We start from the raw sequence: 13,848 nt of genomic DNA on the forward strand, positions 1-13,848 counted from the left end.
GCTCCTCAGACATGTTGAGGTATGAGAACTGCTGGCGGTATACCCTGGGAGGGTAAGGCCTCCTGTACCGACGCCTGTTGGCCCTCCTCTGTCTGGCCATGATTGGCACTCTCTCTCGGCGTCTCTGAGCCCTCGCAATGCAATGGAGAAACCCAACGTTTCCACCCATTGCAGCCCCCATTATATGTGGCCACTCAAGGCTATGGCACTGAAAAATCAATCCAACTGCAAAGCTCTGGGCTGAAGCCAGAGGTACCTGTGCGAGCGCTGAGTCAATGCAGAAAGCTCTCTCCCTCTGTCTCTCTGCAAATCTCTCTCTCTCACACAGAAGGAGTGGTCCAAAAATGGCTACCACTAAGAAGGCAGGAAGAGCCCCCTTTAAATAGAGCCCCCCCAGCCCCACAGCGACTGGGAACTGTTCCAGTCAACCAGTCGCTGGGAGCGCCAGGCGGAAAGAAGGGGGGCACCACTGAAGTTCCGGTTCGGGGCGCACCAAGAGCGTTGCACCATGAAATGACGTCAGGATCTGCGTGCGCAGCTGAGCAGGCGTTGCAGTTTTGCGCTGCCGCTAAATGTCTGCTCAATTTCGCGAGAGGCGCAGTTTGCGCCGCGCCCGGGCGCTAGCCGCTTCGCGCCCCACTTATCACCCTCTTAAAGCGCTAGCGGCTGGCGCTAACAACTGAATTTCTCCCCCTATGACTCTATGACCATGCTCCTGGAGGAGATGTGCTGAGCCACCTCCCTCCACACTCTTCTGTAGTCACGTGGCAAAGGCCTCCTGCCACTCTCAGGGTAGAGTATAGATCTTCTGTGCTCCACCGCGCCTACCAGAGCCTCCAAGGCCCGCTCGCTGAAGCGCTGAGCTCTCACCCTCTCCATAGTCCTTGGCTGGAAAATATAGTCACAGGTCTCTCCAGGCCGAGATTTAAGGCTCCAATGAGCAGGGTGTGGCTGGAGAGCAAGATTGACCCTCCCCTTTAAAAACTGGCCGGCGACATTGTGTCTGTGTTCCATCGCTAACTGACGTCACCTGCGCTGCATCCGCGCTCTGAGTTAGCGCCTTGCTCCTCGGCCTTTGCGCCTTAAGACAGGAGTACAGCGCCTGATTTAGCGCTCCAATCACCTCCAGGGGCAATAGAAGCCAAGTTTGCAGTCGGGGGCGATAATTAGTGCCAGGCGCTAAACTTTGCGCCTGGCCGATAATTGCGCCCCAAACTGGGCGATACCGAATTTCTCCCCCTTAATTTGTTAAGATTGCTGCTAACTTGTTTTTTCCTCCAACCTCTTTAATGCTCCTAATCAGCCCATTTGTTTATAAGTAGGAATTTGTTGCCAACACTTTATGAATTTTCACATTATTCCCTCTTTGAAGATTGCTCTAAGAGTTCAACACCAAAACAAATGAGATGTTCACGTCACAACCAGTCCCACAAAGCACCCTTCTTCATGACAGCTTCCACAGACGACAATCTTGTGGTTAGAAAAATGGTAGAGAAGTCAAAAGCATGTGACAGCTGTTACTATAGTGGAAACAGTGTATTTTAGTCTACGAGGCTATTGACTTCAACATCCACACACTCTCCTTCCCTGAGTTGCTCTCTCATTCTTCACTCCATTGCTCATTATTCTCATTGCCGCTCTATGGCCTCTGTCACCCAGCCTCAATGCCTCTGGGTTAATCACCAGGTGGGACGTTGGCACCATTTAATTAGCAATGTATAATTACATTAACTGCAGTTAATGTCATCCACTAACAATCTGATCCAATGTTTGAAGCCATACTCGGGTTTAGAGTTTAAAGCTGTAAAGGAGTATGTTCATGTTGTAAATGGTACTGGTATTGGAGCATGGTACTTTCAGTTGACTTGTAGCTCAAGTTAGTTTTGAGCTTCAAGTTACATTTAATGAAACTTTAAGCATGTATGATATTGCATAGCATCAGGCTTCCGCACTATGAAAAGTATTAAGAAACCAAAAATGTGTAGAAATTGCTCATCAGACTAACAGGACAAGTAGCTTCCATAAAGCATAGCTTCTTTAAAAACGCTTCATGACTGCTTCCACAGGCAACAATCTTGTGGCTCAAAAAATTGCCAGGCAAGTTGAAATCCCATTAAGGACGTTCCTATAATGCAGTGTATTTTAGTGTATAATACTACTGAATGAAAAACATAAGCATGATAGAAAGTAATGGGTCAAAAGAGATAGAAATCATGATAGAAAAAATAGTAACATATTAAAGAAGAAAGTTAGAAATAACTTACATTTATATAGCGCCTTTCATGACCTCAGGATGTCACAAAGCGTTTCATAGCCAATGATGTACATTTTGAAGTGGAATCACTGCTATTATGTAGCAAACACGGCAGCCAATTTGCACACAGCAAGGTCCCACACACAGCAAGGTCCCACAAACAGCAATGACATAATAACCAGATAATCTCTTTTAGTGGTGTTGGTTGAGGGATAAATATTGATCAGGACACCGGGGAGCACAGCCCTGCTCTTCTTTGAATAGTGCCATGGGATCTTTTACATCCACCTGAGAGGGCAGACGGGGCTTCGGTTTAACATCTCATCTATTAGACAGTGCAACGCTCCCTCAGTACTGCAGTGGAGTGTCAGGCTGGATTATGTGCTCAAGTCTCTGGGGTGGTACTGAACCCACAACCTTCTGACTCAAGAGGCGAGATGCTACCACTGAGCCCAGGTGACATCTTTCCAGTTTTATTAATTCCCAGTTTTGGACTCTACTCGCATAGACAAATATTTTGCGATGCAAACAGTGTTCAATATGACTCATATTCTGATCACCAGCATGAGCTTGCTTTGTCATAATATTTGTACATTGAAAACAGACTCCTTAATGTCTTGTGTCATAAATTTATAACTAAAGTCATGATTTGGTCATTTCTGTTTAATTTCACTACATAAAACTGGAGCCCAATTATTTTATTATTTATGGCAAAGTTTACATTTGTTTTATTTTTAAAAATCACCCTTGCAGCATTCCAATGAAAACAGTACAGATCTGCATTTGCAGCATATGAGTTGACCCATGTGTAGCTGTAAGGAAAGCTGATCTGGGATTTACAGAAACAATAACATCTCTGGAGTTAAAGCATTGTTTGTACTAATAATGTTTTTGCAGATTGCTCTTTTAAAAAAAAGAGTAAGATAAATGGATCTCCGGGTGGGTTGTAAAATTGACGGGGCATGCCCCGTGGATTGGTGTAGTAATGTGTGCCATTGCAATGGTAGGGAGCTTGCTCACATCCAAAGATTCTCCTAACTTGATAACATCAGCAAGTTTGGATATAGTCTTCTCTATCCCCCAAAATCAGGTCATTGCCTGCCAATATGAGAATGTTCTTTTTTTATCTGAACTCTCTTGCTCCTACCTCTACTAATCACTAAATACTGTATATGGGGCCCGCTATTGTTTGTAGCATATTTGTGGTCCATAAAAATTTACAAGGAACCAACTATTGATTATTTTATACATGGTTGATGCGAAGTAGAGTGCTGACTTTCCCTCGCTTTTCTACCTCTCAGGTAATAACCTTCCTACTTGCACTTGTCCTCCTGATTATGCTGGAAATGGCTATGGACCCGATGGCTGTATTCTTCTCAGTGAAGTCTGTCAACACAACCATCCCTGTGTGAATGGGCAATGCTTTGTAAGTTATAATTATGCAAAGAGGCTTTGTCTGCCGACATCTTGCTCAGCAATATTACGGAGAAAACTTAATTGGATGATTTACATTTTTCCAGTGAAGCACGGAGAGAGTTGCACATGAATATGAAGAACATTGAAAACATTCATTTTGCAAGCATTCAGTTACTTCTGTAACTGGACAGAAGTTCCTATTTTCTTTTTACTGTATCTGTTTTTTAAATTAAAAAAATATATAAACAAGGTACACATTGGTTCATGATACACTCTGTTCATAGCACAGTGTGCTGGGTTATACAGTTTTAAAGTTGAATTGTTTACAACACATCAGATGATATGCAGTGCTGTGTTAGTGAAGGCACCCTGATTGTCCATAAACATGGATGTGTGGTCATGGAGGTGGCTAAATAATGGCCTTTTTTCTCTCATGACACAGAAAGGCCTTGTGCAGGGTGAAAGCTTGAGGTTAACACCTAAGATTTGTGTGGTTGTCATTCTTCCCGCCTCACGCTAATCTCCCATAAAAGGATGGTGGGAGGAAGAGGGCTCTGAGCCCAAATGGCTTGGTGTTTTTCTAGCTCCAGGTTAAAAAAAAATGTTAGTCCACAATATTCATGGCAATTTTCTTTCGCAGAAGAACATTTACATTTGTAGATTTTTTTTTAGAGTGAGATCTTTTCAAAACTAGCTCGGTAGTTATAGTGTGAATAGAATTTAATGCAGTTTTTCCAGAATTTCTGGAAGAATTCTACAAAGCATATCTGGACTGCCTTTTTAATAATTACAGAAAAAAATGAAATACACGTTGGAGCATGTTTCCAGCCAGAAACATACCTTGGGATTCAGGTGCCAATGATGAACCACTCAAGTTTCATAACTGTCTTATAACATGAGTCAGTGCCTTCAAAAAAGGAAAGCAGGGGAGAAAATTGGAGGGAATAAACATAAACTTCTAACAAAGCAATTTTTTAGTGTACACCATAGCCCATGGAGGATTATTTTGCCACCGTTATATATTTCCTTGTAGCTGCTCCTGTTCCGCTGCCGTAACTTCGCCAGACGTATGGCAGAAACTCTGTTTACGTTCGTAGACGGAGTTTCTGCCGCACGCACTGAGTTAGGACGATGGAGCGAGAGCAGCTGCAAAGAAATTCCCAGCAATAGTACTTGGTTCACAGGAAATGACAAAGTTTCTTGTACTAACCCTTTGCTTTCTACAGGCCACGATTTCAAGTTATGAGTGCGTTTGTGATCCAGGATGGACTGGCACCAACTGTACTAAGAATATTAACGAGTGTGCCAGCAGCCCCTGCCAGAATGATGGAATCTGTACTGATGGTGTCAATAGTTACTCTTGTACTTGCACCACAGACTGGACAGGCCCACAGTGCCAGATGCCACAGCAAGGTAAAACCATGAGAGTATGTGAATGTTGTGTGGATGGAGGGAGTCCAAGAGATTAACTCAAAAGCAAATTACGGGGAATGCTGGAAATCTGAAATAAAAGCAGAAAATGCTGGAAATACTCAACAGGTCAGGCAGCACCTGTGGGGAGAGAAACAGAGTTAACGTTTCAGGTCGATGACCTTTCGTCAGAATATTAATGACGAAAGGTCATCGACCTGAAACGTATATCTGTTTCTCTCGCCGCAGAATCTGCCTGACCTGCTGAGTATTTCCAGCATTTTCTGTTTTTATTCCAGGAGATTAACTACCTGTTTTTGTAATTAGTTGCGATAAATGTGATGCACAATGCATAAAAACATAAGCTTTAGACTTTGGGCCGGAATCTGCACCTACATTCAGGCTCCTGGGCTTTGGAGACTTCAGGTCCTGGGCCTGCAAGCATACACCTGCGTAAAGGCCCACGGATCCCAGGAACGCAGGTGGTTCGGAAGCGTCCCTGGGATCACGTGGGCCAGGTCCTCCAATCAGAAAGGAGGATTCCTTATCATGCTTATGGGGATTCCATTTACGAACGGAATCCCCATAAACATATGAGGAATCCCCAAATAATTAAATAATTTATACAGCTGGAATAAAAATAAATGTTCCCATTTTCCAATTTAAATAAAAGTTCCTTCATTGAAGCATTTACAATAAAAATTACATTTTTTGAAAAATAATTTTAAACATTTTAACCTGGGCCAAAATTTACATAAACTAATTTTAAGTGTTTGTGCATGATTTTTTATTTTTAAATTTGTATTTTAAGATTTATATTAAGCCTTACGCTGGTAAAAGAAGGCCCTACGCTTGCTTTTACCAGGTGTAAGGCTTTGTGGGCATTTGCTGGGCAGTAGTTGGGCAAATAGCCGAACTCTGTGCCAATGAAAGTGATTTTTGAGTTGGTGCGGTAAATCTGTCGAGGCGAACCTTGACAGATCACAGTTCCAGGTTTTCATGTGTGCAGAAGCCCGGAACTTGCAGGGCCTATTACGAGGCTTACGACAGCGTGCTGTGCATACGCCATCATCGGCACCACAAAATCTGGGCCTTTATTGCTGTTCAGACAGATATGGTGGCCTAGGTTTACTGACCCTCTGGTGGACTGGGGGCAGAGAAGTTTGGAAAAGTGCTCAGGGACACGCATCATCACATCACCACCTCCCCCGTTTCTCTGTAAGGCCAACCTAAGGGCGTAATATGTCTTTCCCCCATTAGTGGTGGGGCCATGCAAGACATATTCAAGTAAGGGAAACATGGTCACTGCTGTGTTTCCCGCCATTTGCCCTTTTAGAACGTGGATGCCAGGTTTGCTTGTTAGCCCTTGGCCCGCAGCATTTAAAGGTTGGCAGAGGGAGCGTCTAAGATTTATTTGCAGAGGATGCCTGTACACAGGGAAACTTTAATGCCAGCAACCGTGATCGCAGCATAACCACTGAGATTACAGCCTGTGAATATTTGCAGCCATAACGTTTTCAACTAAACAATAAAAAATTTTCTTGCAGCTTGCGGTGGATCCCTCTCTGGATTATCTGGCTCCTTCCACTTTCCTCATAATCCTGGAAGTGCACAGTATGACCAGGAAGTCAGCTGTGCCTGGGTGGTCAGGACCGAGCCTGACAAAGTATGTGAAAAGTACAAGATAAGCTTGCAATTTCCACACATTATAATTAAGCGTGTACATTTTTCACGGCGCTCCCTTTTTAAAATTAATTCACGAGCCTTTCTCCTGATTGGTCATTGGTAACAACCTGACCATTGACATATTTATTCCATGGTATCTTTCAACTTGCCAAAACTTCTTCGACAGCACCTCCTAAACCCGTGACCTCTAACACCCAGAAGGACAAGGGCAGCAGGTGCATTGGAATACCACCACCTCCAAGTTCCCCTTCAAGTCACACGCCATCCTGACTTGGAAATATATTGCCATTCCATCATCGTCGCTGGGTCAAAATCCTGGAACTCCCTCCCTAACAGCACTGCGGGAGTACCTTCACCACACAGACTGCAGCGGTTCAAGAAGGCGGCTCACCACCACCTTCTCAAGGGCAACTAGGGATGGGCAATAAATGTTGGCCTTGCCAGTGACGCCCACATCCCAGAAACAAAAAAAAAGTTTACACCAGCTCAATTTACAGAAATAATATGTACCAGAAATGATCTTTGTTACAGTTTTAACCTATTTTCTATTCTACTTTGGAATAAAAATAGAAATAAATCAGACGGTAGGATTGCAACAAGAAATCAGAATCAATTCATTTTGGAAGCATTCAACCAACACCACAGTGACCTGGCTAATAACTATCTCTCAACCAACATCACTAAAACAGATTTAATCTGATCATTTATCTTATTGCTGTTTGGGGGGAGCTTGCTGTGTGCATATTGGCTGCCACATTTCCCTACATTACAACAGTGACCATACTTCAAAAATACTTCATTGGCTGAGACGTGCTTTGGGACATCATGAGGTCGTGAGAGGCACTATACAAAATAGTCGTTATTTCTTTCTTTCATTCTAAGAAGACCCTTCCAGCTTTTTTTTCCCAACGTTACTTTTTTCATTCACATTAATTAGAAGTTAAGTATTGTTGCCGTAGTTAATTCACGTATTAAACTATTACGTATTTGGCTTACAAGTTTATTTTATAACAATATTACTGGATTATTCACTAGTGAATGCATTTACTAAGATTTTTACCAAGTACTGAGCTACTTCCTACATCATAAGATCAGCCATGATCTTATTGAATGGCAGAGCAGGCTCGAGGGGGTGTATGGCCTACTCCTGCTCCTAATTCTTATGATACATATTATGCTGTTCATGCCAACAACAATATACAGCAGTTTGCAGCTTATCTCTTTCTTTGCCTCATAGGTTCTAAATATTAGTTTTCCGGTCTTCCAGTTGGAGAGTAGTGAAAATTGTAATGCTGATTTTCTGCAAATCCACGATGGAGACTCAGCTTCAGCCATTATGATTGGAAGATATTGTGGTACCGCAGTCCCAAAAGAACTTTTCAGCTCCCATAATTCCTTATATTTTTGGTTCTCCTCTGATGCCTCAGGAAATAGTGGTGGTTTCACAGTTGCTTGGGACTCAAGAGAGCTGGGTGAGTGTTTCCAGTATTTATATATATGTAGCTGGTTATTGGAACTGAGTGGCTAGAAATTCCTCCATGCTCTACATTTCAAAGTCCTTGGTGTACTGGCTCTTTGCCAGAGTAATCCAAAACTAACTCAAGTGTCTCACTCACTCCCCATAGCCTTGTATGTTCCTTTGCTTCAATTATCTATATCATTTTCTCTTAAAAGATTCAGTGGTCTCACCCTGAACCATTACCTGTGGCAAAGTATCTGCATAAAGAAATTTCTCCTAACCCCTCTCCTCGCTCTCTTCGGGACAATTTTAAATTGATGACCCTCGTAACTGACTCCCCAGTAGTCTTTCACTATGCATCCTATCAAAGTCCTTCGTAATTTTAAAACTTCTACTAAATCTCTTCTTAGCTTTCTCTGTTTCAGTGCAAATAGTCCCCTTATCTCAAGTCTCTCCTTATAACTATAGTTTCCTATCCCTGACATCATCCTGTTGAATCTATACGCTTGCTATGGCTTTATTGACCTTTCTATACTGGGACACTCAAAACTGCACCTTGTAGTCCAACTGTGGGCGAACCAATTTTTGTGCAAAAGTATCATTATTTCTTTACTCTTGTGCTTTATGCCCCTGTTTCTAAAACCAAAATTACTGTTGCCGTTTTTATCTACTTGCAATTGCACTTACAGTGAATTAATTATGTTTTTGAGTCCCTAGATCTCTCTTTTCATCCACACTCTTCAGTATCTTTCCATTGAGTCTAAGCTCCCATTTCTTGATTTTTGTTCTCTCCCAAATGATATTACCTCACACTTATCCACGTTAAATTGCACCTGCTACCCGTCTGTCCATTTCACTAGTCCATCTGTATCTTCCTGAAATATTTTACAGTCCTACGCACTGTTTACCAAGCCTCCTACTTTTCTGTCATCAGCAGATTGAAAAATTATGTTCCCTATACCCAGATCCAAATCATCTATATTCACCAAAACTAAAAGTGGATCCAACACTAACAGCTGGGGTACACCACTTCTCCAATCTGTGCGATACCCATTTGTTCTAACTCTTTATTTCCTGTCCATCAACTAACTTTCTATCCATGCTGCTACATACCACGTACCATAGAACAAGGCTCTTGAGATACCTTATCAATTATACAAACATAAGAAATAGGAGCAGGAGTAGGCCATACGGCCCCTCAAGCCTGCACCACTATTTAGTAAGACCATGGCTGATCCTCTACCTCATCTCTACTTTCCTGCCCTATCCCTATATCCATTGATTCCCTTATTGTCCAAAAATATATTGATCTCAGTCTTGAATATAATTAGCGACTGAGGGTCCACAGCCCTTTGGCCCAGAAATTCATGTCAGGACCAGAGTGGACACCTGACAGTTCTCTGGATTAGATCTTCCAACAAGGGGCAGAAATTGGTTCCACTGGGATTCTGCCCCTTTTTTTGGTGCAGCCATTTTCCAGTGAGGAAACATGAGTGGATCTTCCATTCGTCCTCCCTGTATCAAGGGGGCATATCAGAGAGAGTTTCTGGGCTACCCTGGGAATTCTGTCATTTGCACACTTAAAAGATCTCAATGGAACTCTCACCAACCTAGAGCTGGCATGAGTACCACTGAGGTCTTTGGGCAGGCCCCAGATAATCAGGAGCAGAAGATTTTCTTACCACCTGTTTCCTTTGGCCTGGGAAAAGCCTTAGCAGATATCTTGTGAAGCGTAGTGGCCACAGCTGCTCCACAAGGGCAGATCAGAATGGTGCCACTGAAATGTCCTTGTTGGTGCGATGCGTGGTCACTGCATATTCAACTGACCCCATCCCCCTGATTTGGGATCGGTCTGGGCCTCTTCACTCAGGTTGGCTTTTCTGGCTCCCATGTTAGCTGATATTGTTAACAGTTCTCTCTCCTCAGGTACTGTCCCCCTCTCCCTCAAATCTGCCGTCATCACCCCTCTCCTCAAAAAAACAAACCTTGATCCCTCTGTCCTTGCAAACTACCGCCCCATCTCCAACCTCCCTTTCTTCGCAAAAGTCCTTGAACGTATTGTCGCCGCCCAAATCCGTGCCCATCTTTCCCGCAATTCCATGTTTGAATCCCTCCAATCAGGTTTCCGCCCTTGCCACAGTACCGAAACGGCTCTCATCAAAGTCACAAATGACATCCTTTGTGACCGTGACAAAGGTAAACTATCCCTCCTCATCCTTCTTGACTTGTCTGTAGCCTTTGACACAGTTGACCACTCCATCCTTCTCCAATGCCTCTCCACCATCATCCAACTGGGTGGAAATGCACTCGCCTGGTTCCATTCTTATCTATCTAATTGTAACCAGAGAATCACCTGCAACGGCTTCTCTTCCCGCTCCTGCATTGTTACGTCTGGTGTCCCCCAAGGATTTATCCTTGGCCCCCTCCTATTTCTCATCTGCATGTTGCCCCTTGGCGACATTATCCGAAAACACAGCGTCAGTTTCCACGTGTACACTGACGACACCCAGCTCTACCTCACTACTTCTTCTCTCGACTCCTCCACGGTGTCTAAATTGTCAGACTGCTTGTCCGACATACAGTTCTGGATGAGCAAAACTTTTCTCCAATTAAATATTGGGAAGACTGAAGCCATTGTTTTCAGTCCCCGCCACAAACTCCGTTCTCTAGCCACTGACTCCATCCCTCTCCCTAACACCTGTCTGAGGCTGAACCAGACTGTTCACAATCTTGGTGTCATATTTGACCCTGAAATGAGCTTCCAACCACATATCCACAGTATAACAAAGACCGCATACTTCCACCTCCGTAACATCGCCCGTCTCCGCCCTTGCCTCAGCTCATCTGCTGCTGAAACCCTCATCCATGCCTTTGTTACATCTAGACTTGACAATTCCAATGCACTCCTGGCTGGCCTCCCACATTCCACCCTACGTAAACTTGAGGTCATCCAAAACTCAGCTGCCCGTGTCCTAACCCGCACCAAGTCCCATTCGCCCATCACCACTGTGCTCACTGACCTACACTGGCTCCCAGTTAAGCAGCACCTCGTTTTCAAAATTCTCATCCTTGTTTTCAAATCCCTCCAATGGCCTCACCCCCCTTCTTATCTCTGTAATCTCCTTCAGCCCCACAACCCCCCGAGATATTTGCACTCCTCTAATTCTGCCCTCTTGAGCATCCCTGATTATAATCGCTCAAACTTTGGTGGTTGTGCCTTCTGTTGCCTAGGTTCTAAGCTCTGGAATTCCCTCCCTCAACCTCTCCGCCTCTCTACCTCTCTTTCCTCCTTTAAGACGCTCCTTAAAACCTACCTCTTCGACCAAGCTTTTGGTCATCTGCCCTAATTTATCCTTATGTGGATCGGTGTCAAATTTGTTGTCTTAAAATACTCCTGTGCAGTGCCTTGAGACGTTTTACTACATTAAAGACGCTATATAAATAAAAGTTGTTATTGTTTTTGTTGTTGGACTTAGGGTCCATGCGGCTACTGATTGTATTAGCTTTGGCTCAGTGGTAGCACTCTCGCCTCTGAGTCAGAAGGTTGTGGGTTCATGTCCCACCCCAGAGACTTGAGCATGTAATCTAGGCGGACTAGTGCAGTACTGAGGGAGTGCTGCACCGTTGGAGGTGCTGTCTTTCAGATGAGGCGTTCATAGGATCATAGAATGATACAGCACAGAAGGAGGCTATTTGGCCCATCGTACCTGTGGTGTCTCTTTGAAAGAGCTATCCAATTAGTCCCACTCCCCTGCCCTTTCCCCATAGCCCTGCAAATTTTTCCCATTCAAATATTTATCCAATTCCCTTTTGAAAGTTATTATTGAATCTACTTCCACCACCTTTTCAAGTAATGCATTCCAGATCATAACAACTCACTGCATAAAAAAATTCTCCTCATCTCGTCTCTGGTTCTTTTACCACATTAAACCGAGGCCCCATCTACCCTCTCTGGTGAACATAAAAGATCCTATGGCACTATTCGAAGAAAAGCAAGGGAGTTCTCCGATATTTGGCCAATATTTAACCCTCAACCTTGCTGTCCTCAATTTGGCTTCCACATTTTCGACATTACAACAGTGATTACACTTCAAAAATACTTCATTGGCTGTAAAGTGCTTTTTTAAAGTGCCTGAGGTCGTATAAGTCACTTTATAAATGCAAGTTCTTTCTTCTTTCTATTTTTGCCTGATTAGATCTCTGTGAAATGCCTTGGTGCATTTTTAAATGTTAAAAGCACTGTATAAATCCAAATTGTTGTTGTAGTGAAAAGGTTTTGTTTTAAATATTCTAACAATTGTTTTTTTTAATTGCTAGACCAGAACAAAGTTTATAATGCTACCAGCAGTGATTTATGAATAATTTAAAACTGGAAAAAGAGAGATGCTTCACTGCTCTTACTTGTACATCAAGTATCAGTAGTAAAGCTTACTTGTCATTTTCATGTAAATCTGTTTTCCTATAAAAATGTTTATCACTATTTGGATGGCAGTTCTGTAAGAATGTACCTCTGGCTGCTTGCTTACAACAAGCCTTATCTGCACCTTTACTTTTTCAGAGTGTGGTAGTCATCTCAATGAAACCTATGGTGTTATTAGTTCACCTGGTTACCCAGGCAACTACCCAACCGACAGAGACTGCTATTGGACCATTTCTGTCAGCCCCAACTTGCTGATTACTTTTGCATTTGGACCCCTTCACATCGGACACCATCAAAATTGCAGCTTTGACTACCTAGAGGTAAAAAATACTAAACCCATACTACAAAGCTAGAATTCCTGAGCCGTTCCACAAACTTCACCAGAGCCCAGATACACTGGGTCCCAACTGCATGGTCTAGTTTCCAGGATTCCCTTGTGGAGTCAGAGCCTCCCCTGCGAGGTCAGTGATGGGGAAGGGCGGGGTGGGGGGCTGGGGCAGGGGTTTAGTCAGAAAATCACAAGCCCCAGCATAACAGGGACCTGGTGTAAGTTAAGGTCAGTACGTCAAGGGACAAGAAGTGTATCAGCCTCCTGAAGCACAGACGTAGAGGTTTCCAGGCTAGAACTGTGGTGTGGATCCCCAATCTTTTTTAATTTTCATAACTGCAGCCCCCTTTTGGAGCTGCTTGGAGGCAAATTTCTCTGTTTTTGGGAGACTGCATCACTCCTCCCCGCTCCCTGGACCTGGCAGAGAGGCTAGATTTCCAGGCAGCCTGGGCTGGTGGGTGCATGAGATGTGGCTGTTGTGGTGCGGACATCCACCGGCCCCATACAAATTTGACCTTGCATACTTTGGTGGGGTCAGCACCGGAGGGCATCGACGGGTGCAATCCTGGTGAAATTTTGACCTTGCATATTTGTTACTTTCACTGCAAAATTAGAAGGCATGCTTAGTTTGGTACTTTTTTTTATATATATAGTATCTTTGTTTGTGGGTCAGGGAAGGGGAAACAGTTCCTCCCAATATTATTTTTGGATGTGTGTGTGCACTTGGTTGGCTTGTACATTGTGTATGCATATACTGTGCATGGCTTTCTACTGCTCCTGTGTATACTGTGTGTGGTTCGCTACTGCCCCGTCTGTATATAGTGTGTAAATATGCGCTTGTATGGTTAGCTGCTGTTCTGTATACATGGGGCAAT

The 13,848-nt window shown here is 43.6% G+C and overlaps 1 protein-coding gene across 1 annotated transcript in view; it reads left to right on the plus strand.

The window, feature by feature from the left end:
- Positions 1-13,848, plus strand: part of cubn (cubilin (intrinsic factor-cobalamin receptor)) — a 447,009-nt gene that overhangs the window by 26,511 nt on the left and 406,650 nt on the right. Inside the window, exons 3-7 of the mRNA XM_085987872.1 lie at positions 3,556-3,680; positions 4,897-5,083; positions 6,628-6,746; positions 8,004-8,238; positions 12,784-12,965. Coding sequence (XP_085843998.1) covers positions 3,556-3,680; positions 4,897-5,083; positions 6,628-6,746; positions 8,004-8,238; positions 12,784-12,965 — 848 coding nt within the window. The remainder of the gene's footprint in view (positions 1-3,555; positions 3,681-4,896; positions 5,084-6,627; positions 6,747-8,003; positions 8,239-12,783; positions 12,966-13,848) is intronic.

The sequence above is a fragment of the Somniosus microcephalus genome, chromosome 5 (genome assembly GCF_052327205.1).
Source record: "Somniosus microcephalus isolate GS21.2 chromosome 5, FLI_Smic_1.0, whole genome shotgun sequence".
Taxonomy (NCBI): Eukaryota; Metazoa; Chordata; class Chondrichthyes; order Squaliformes; family Somniosidae; genus Somniosus; species Somniosus microcephalus.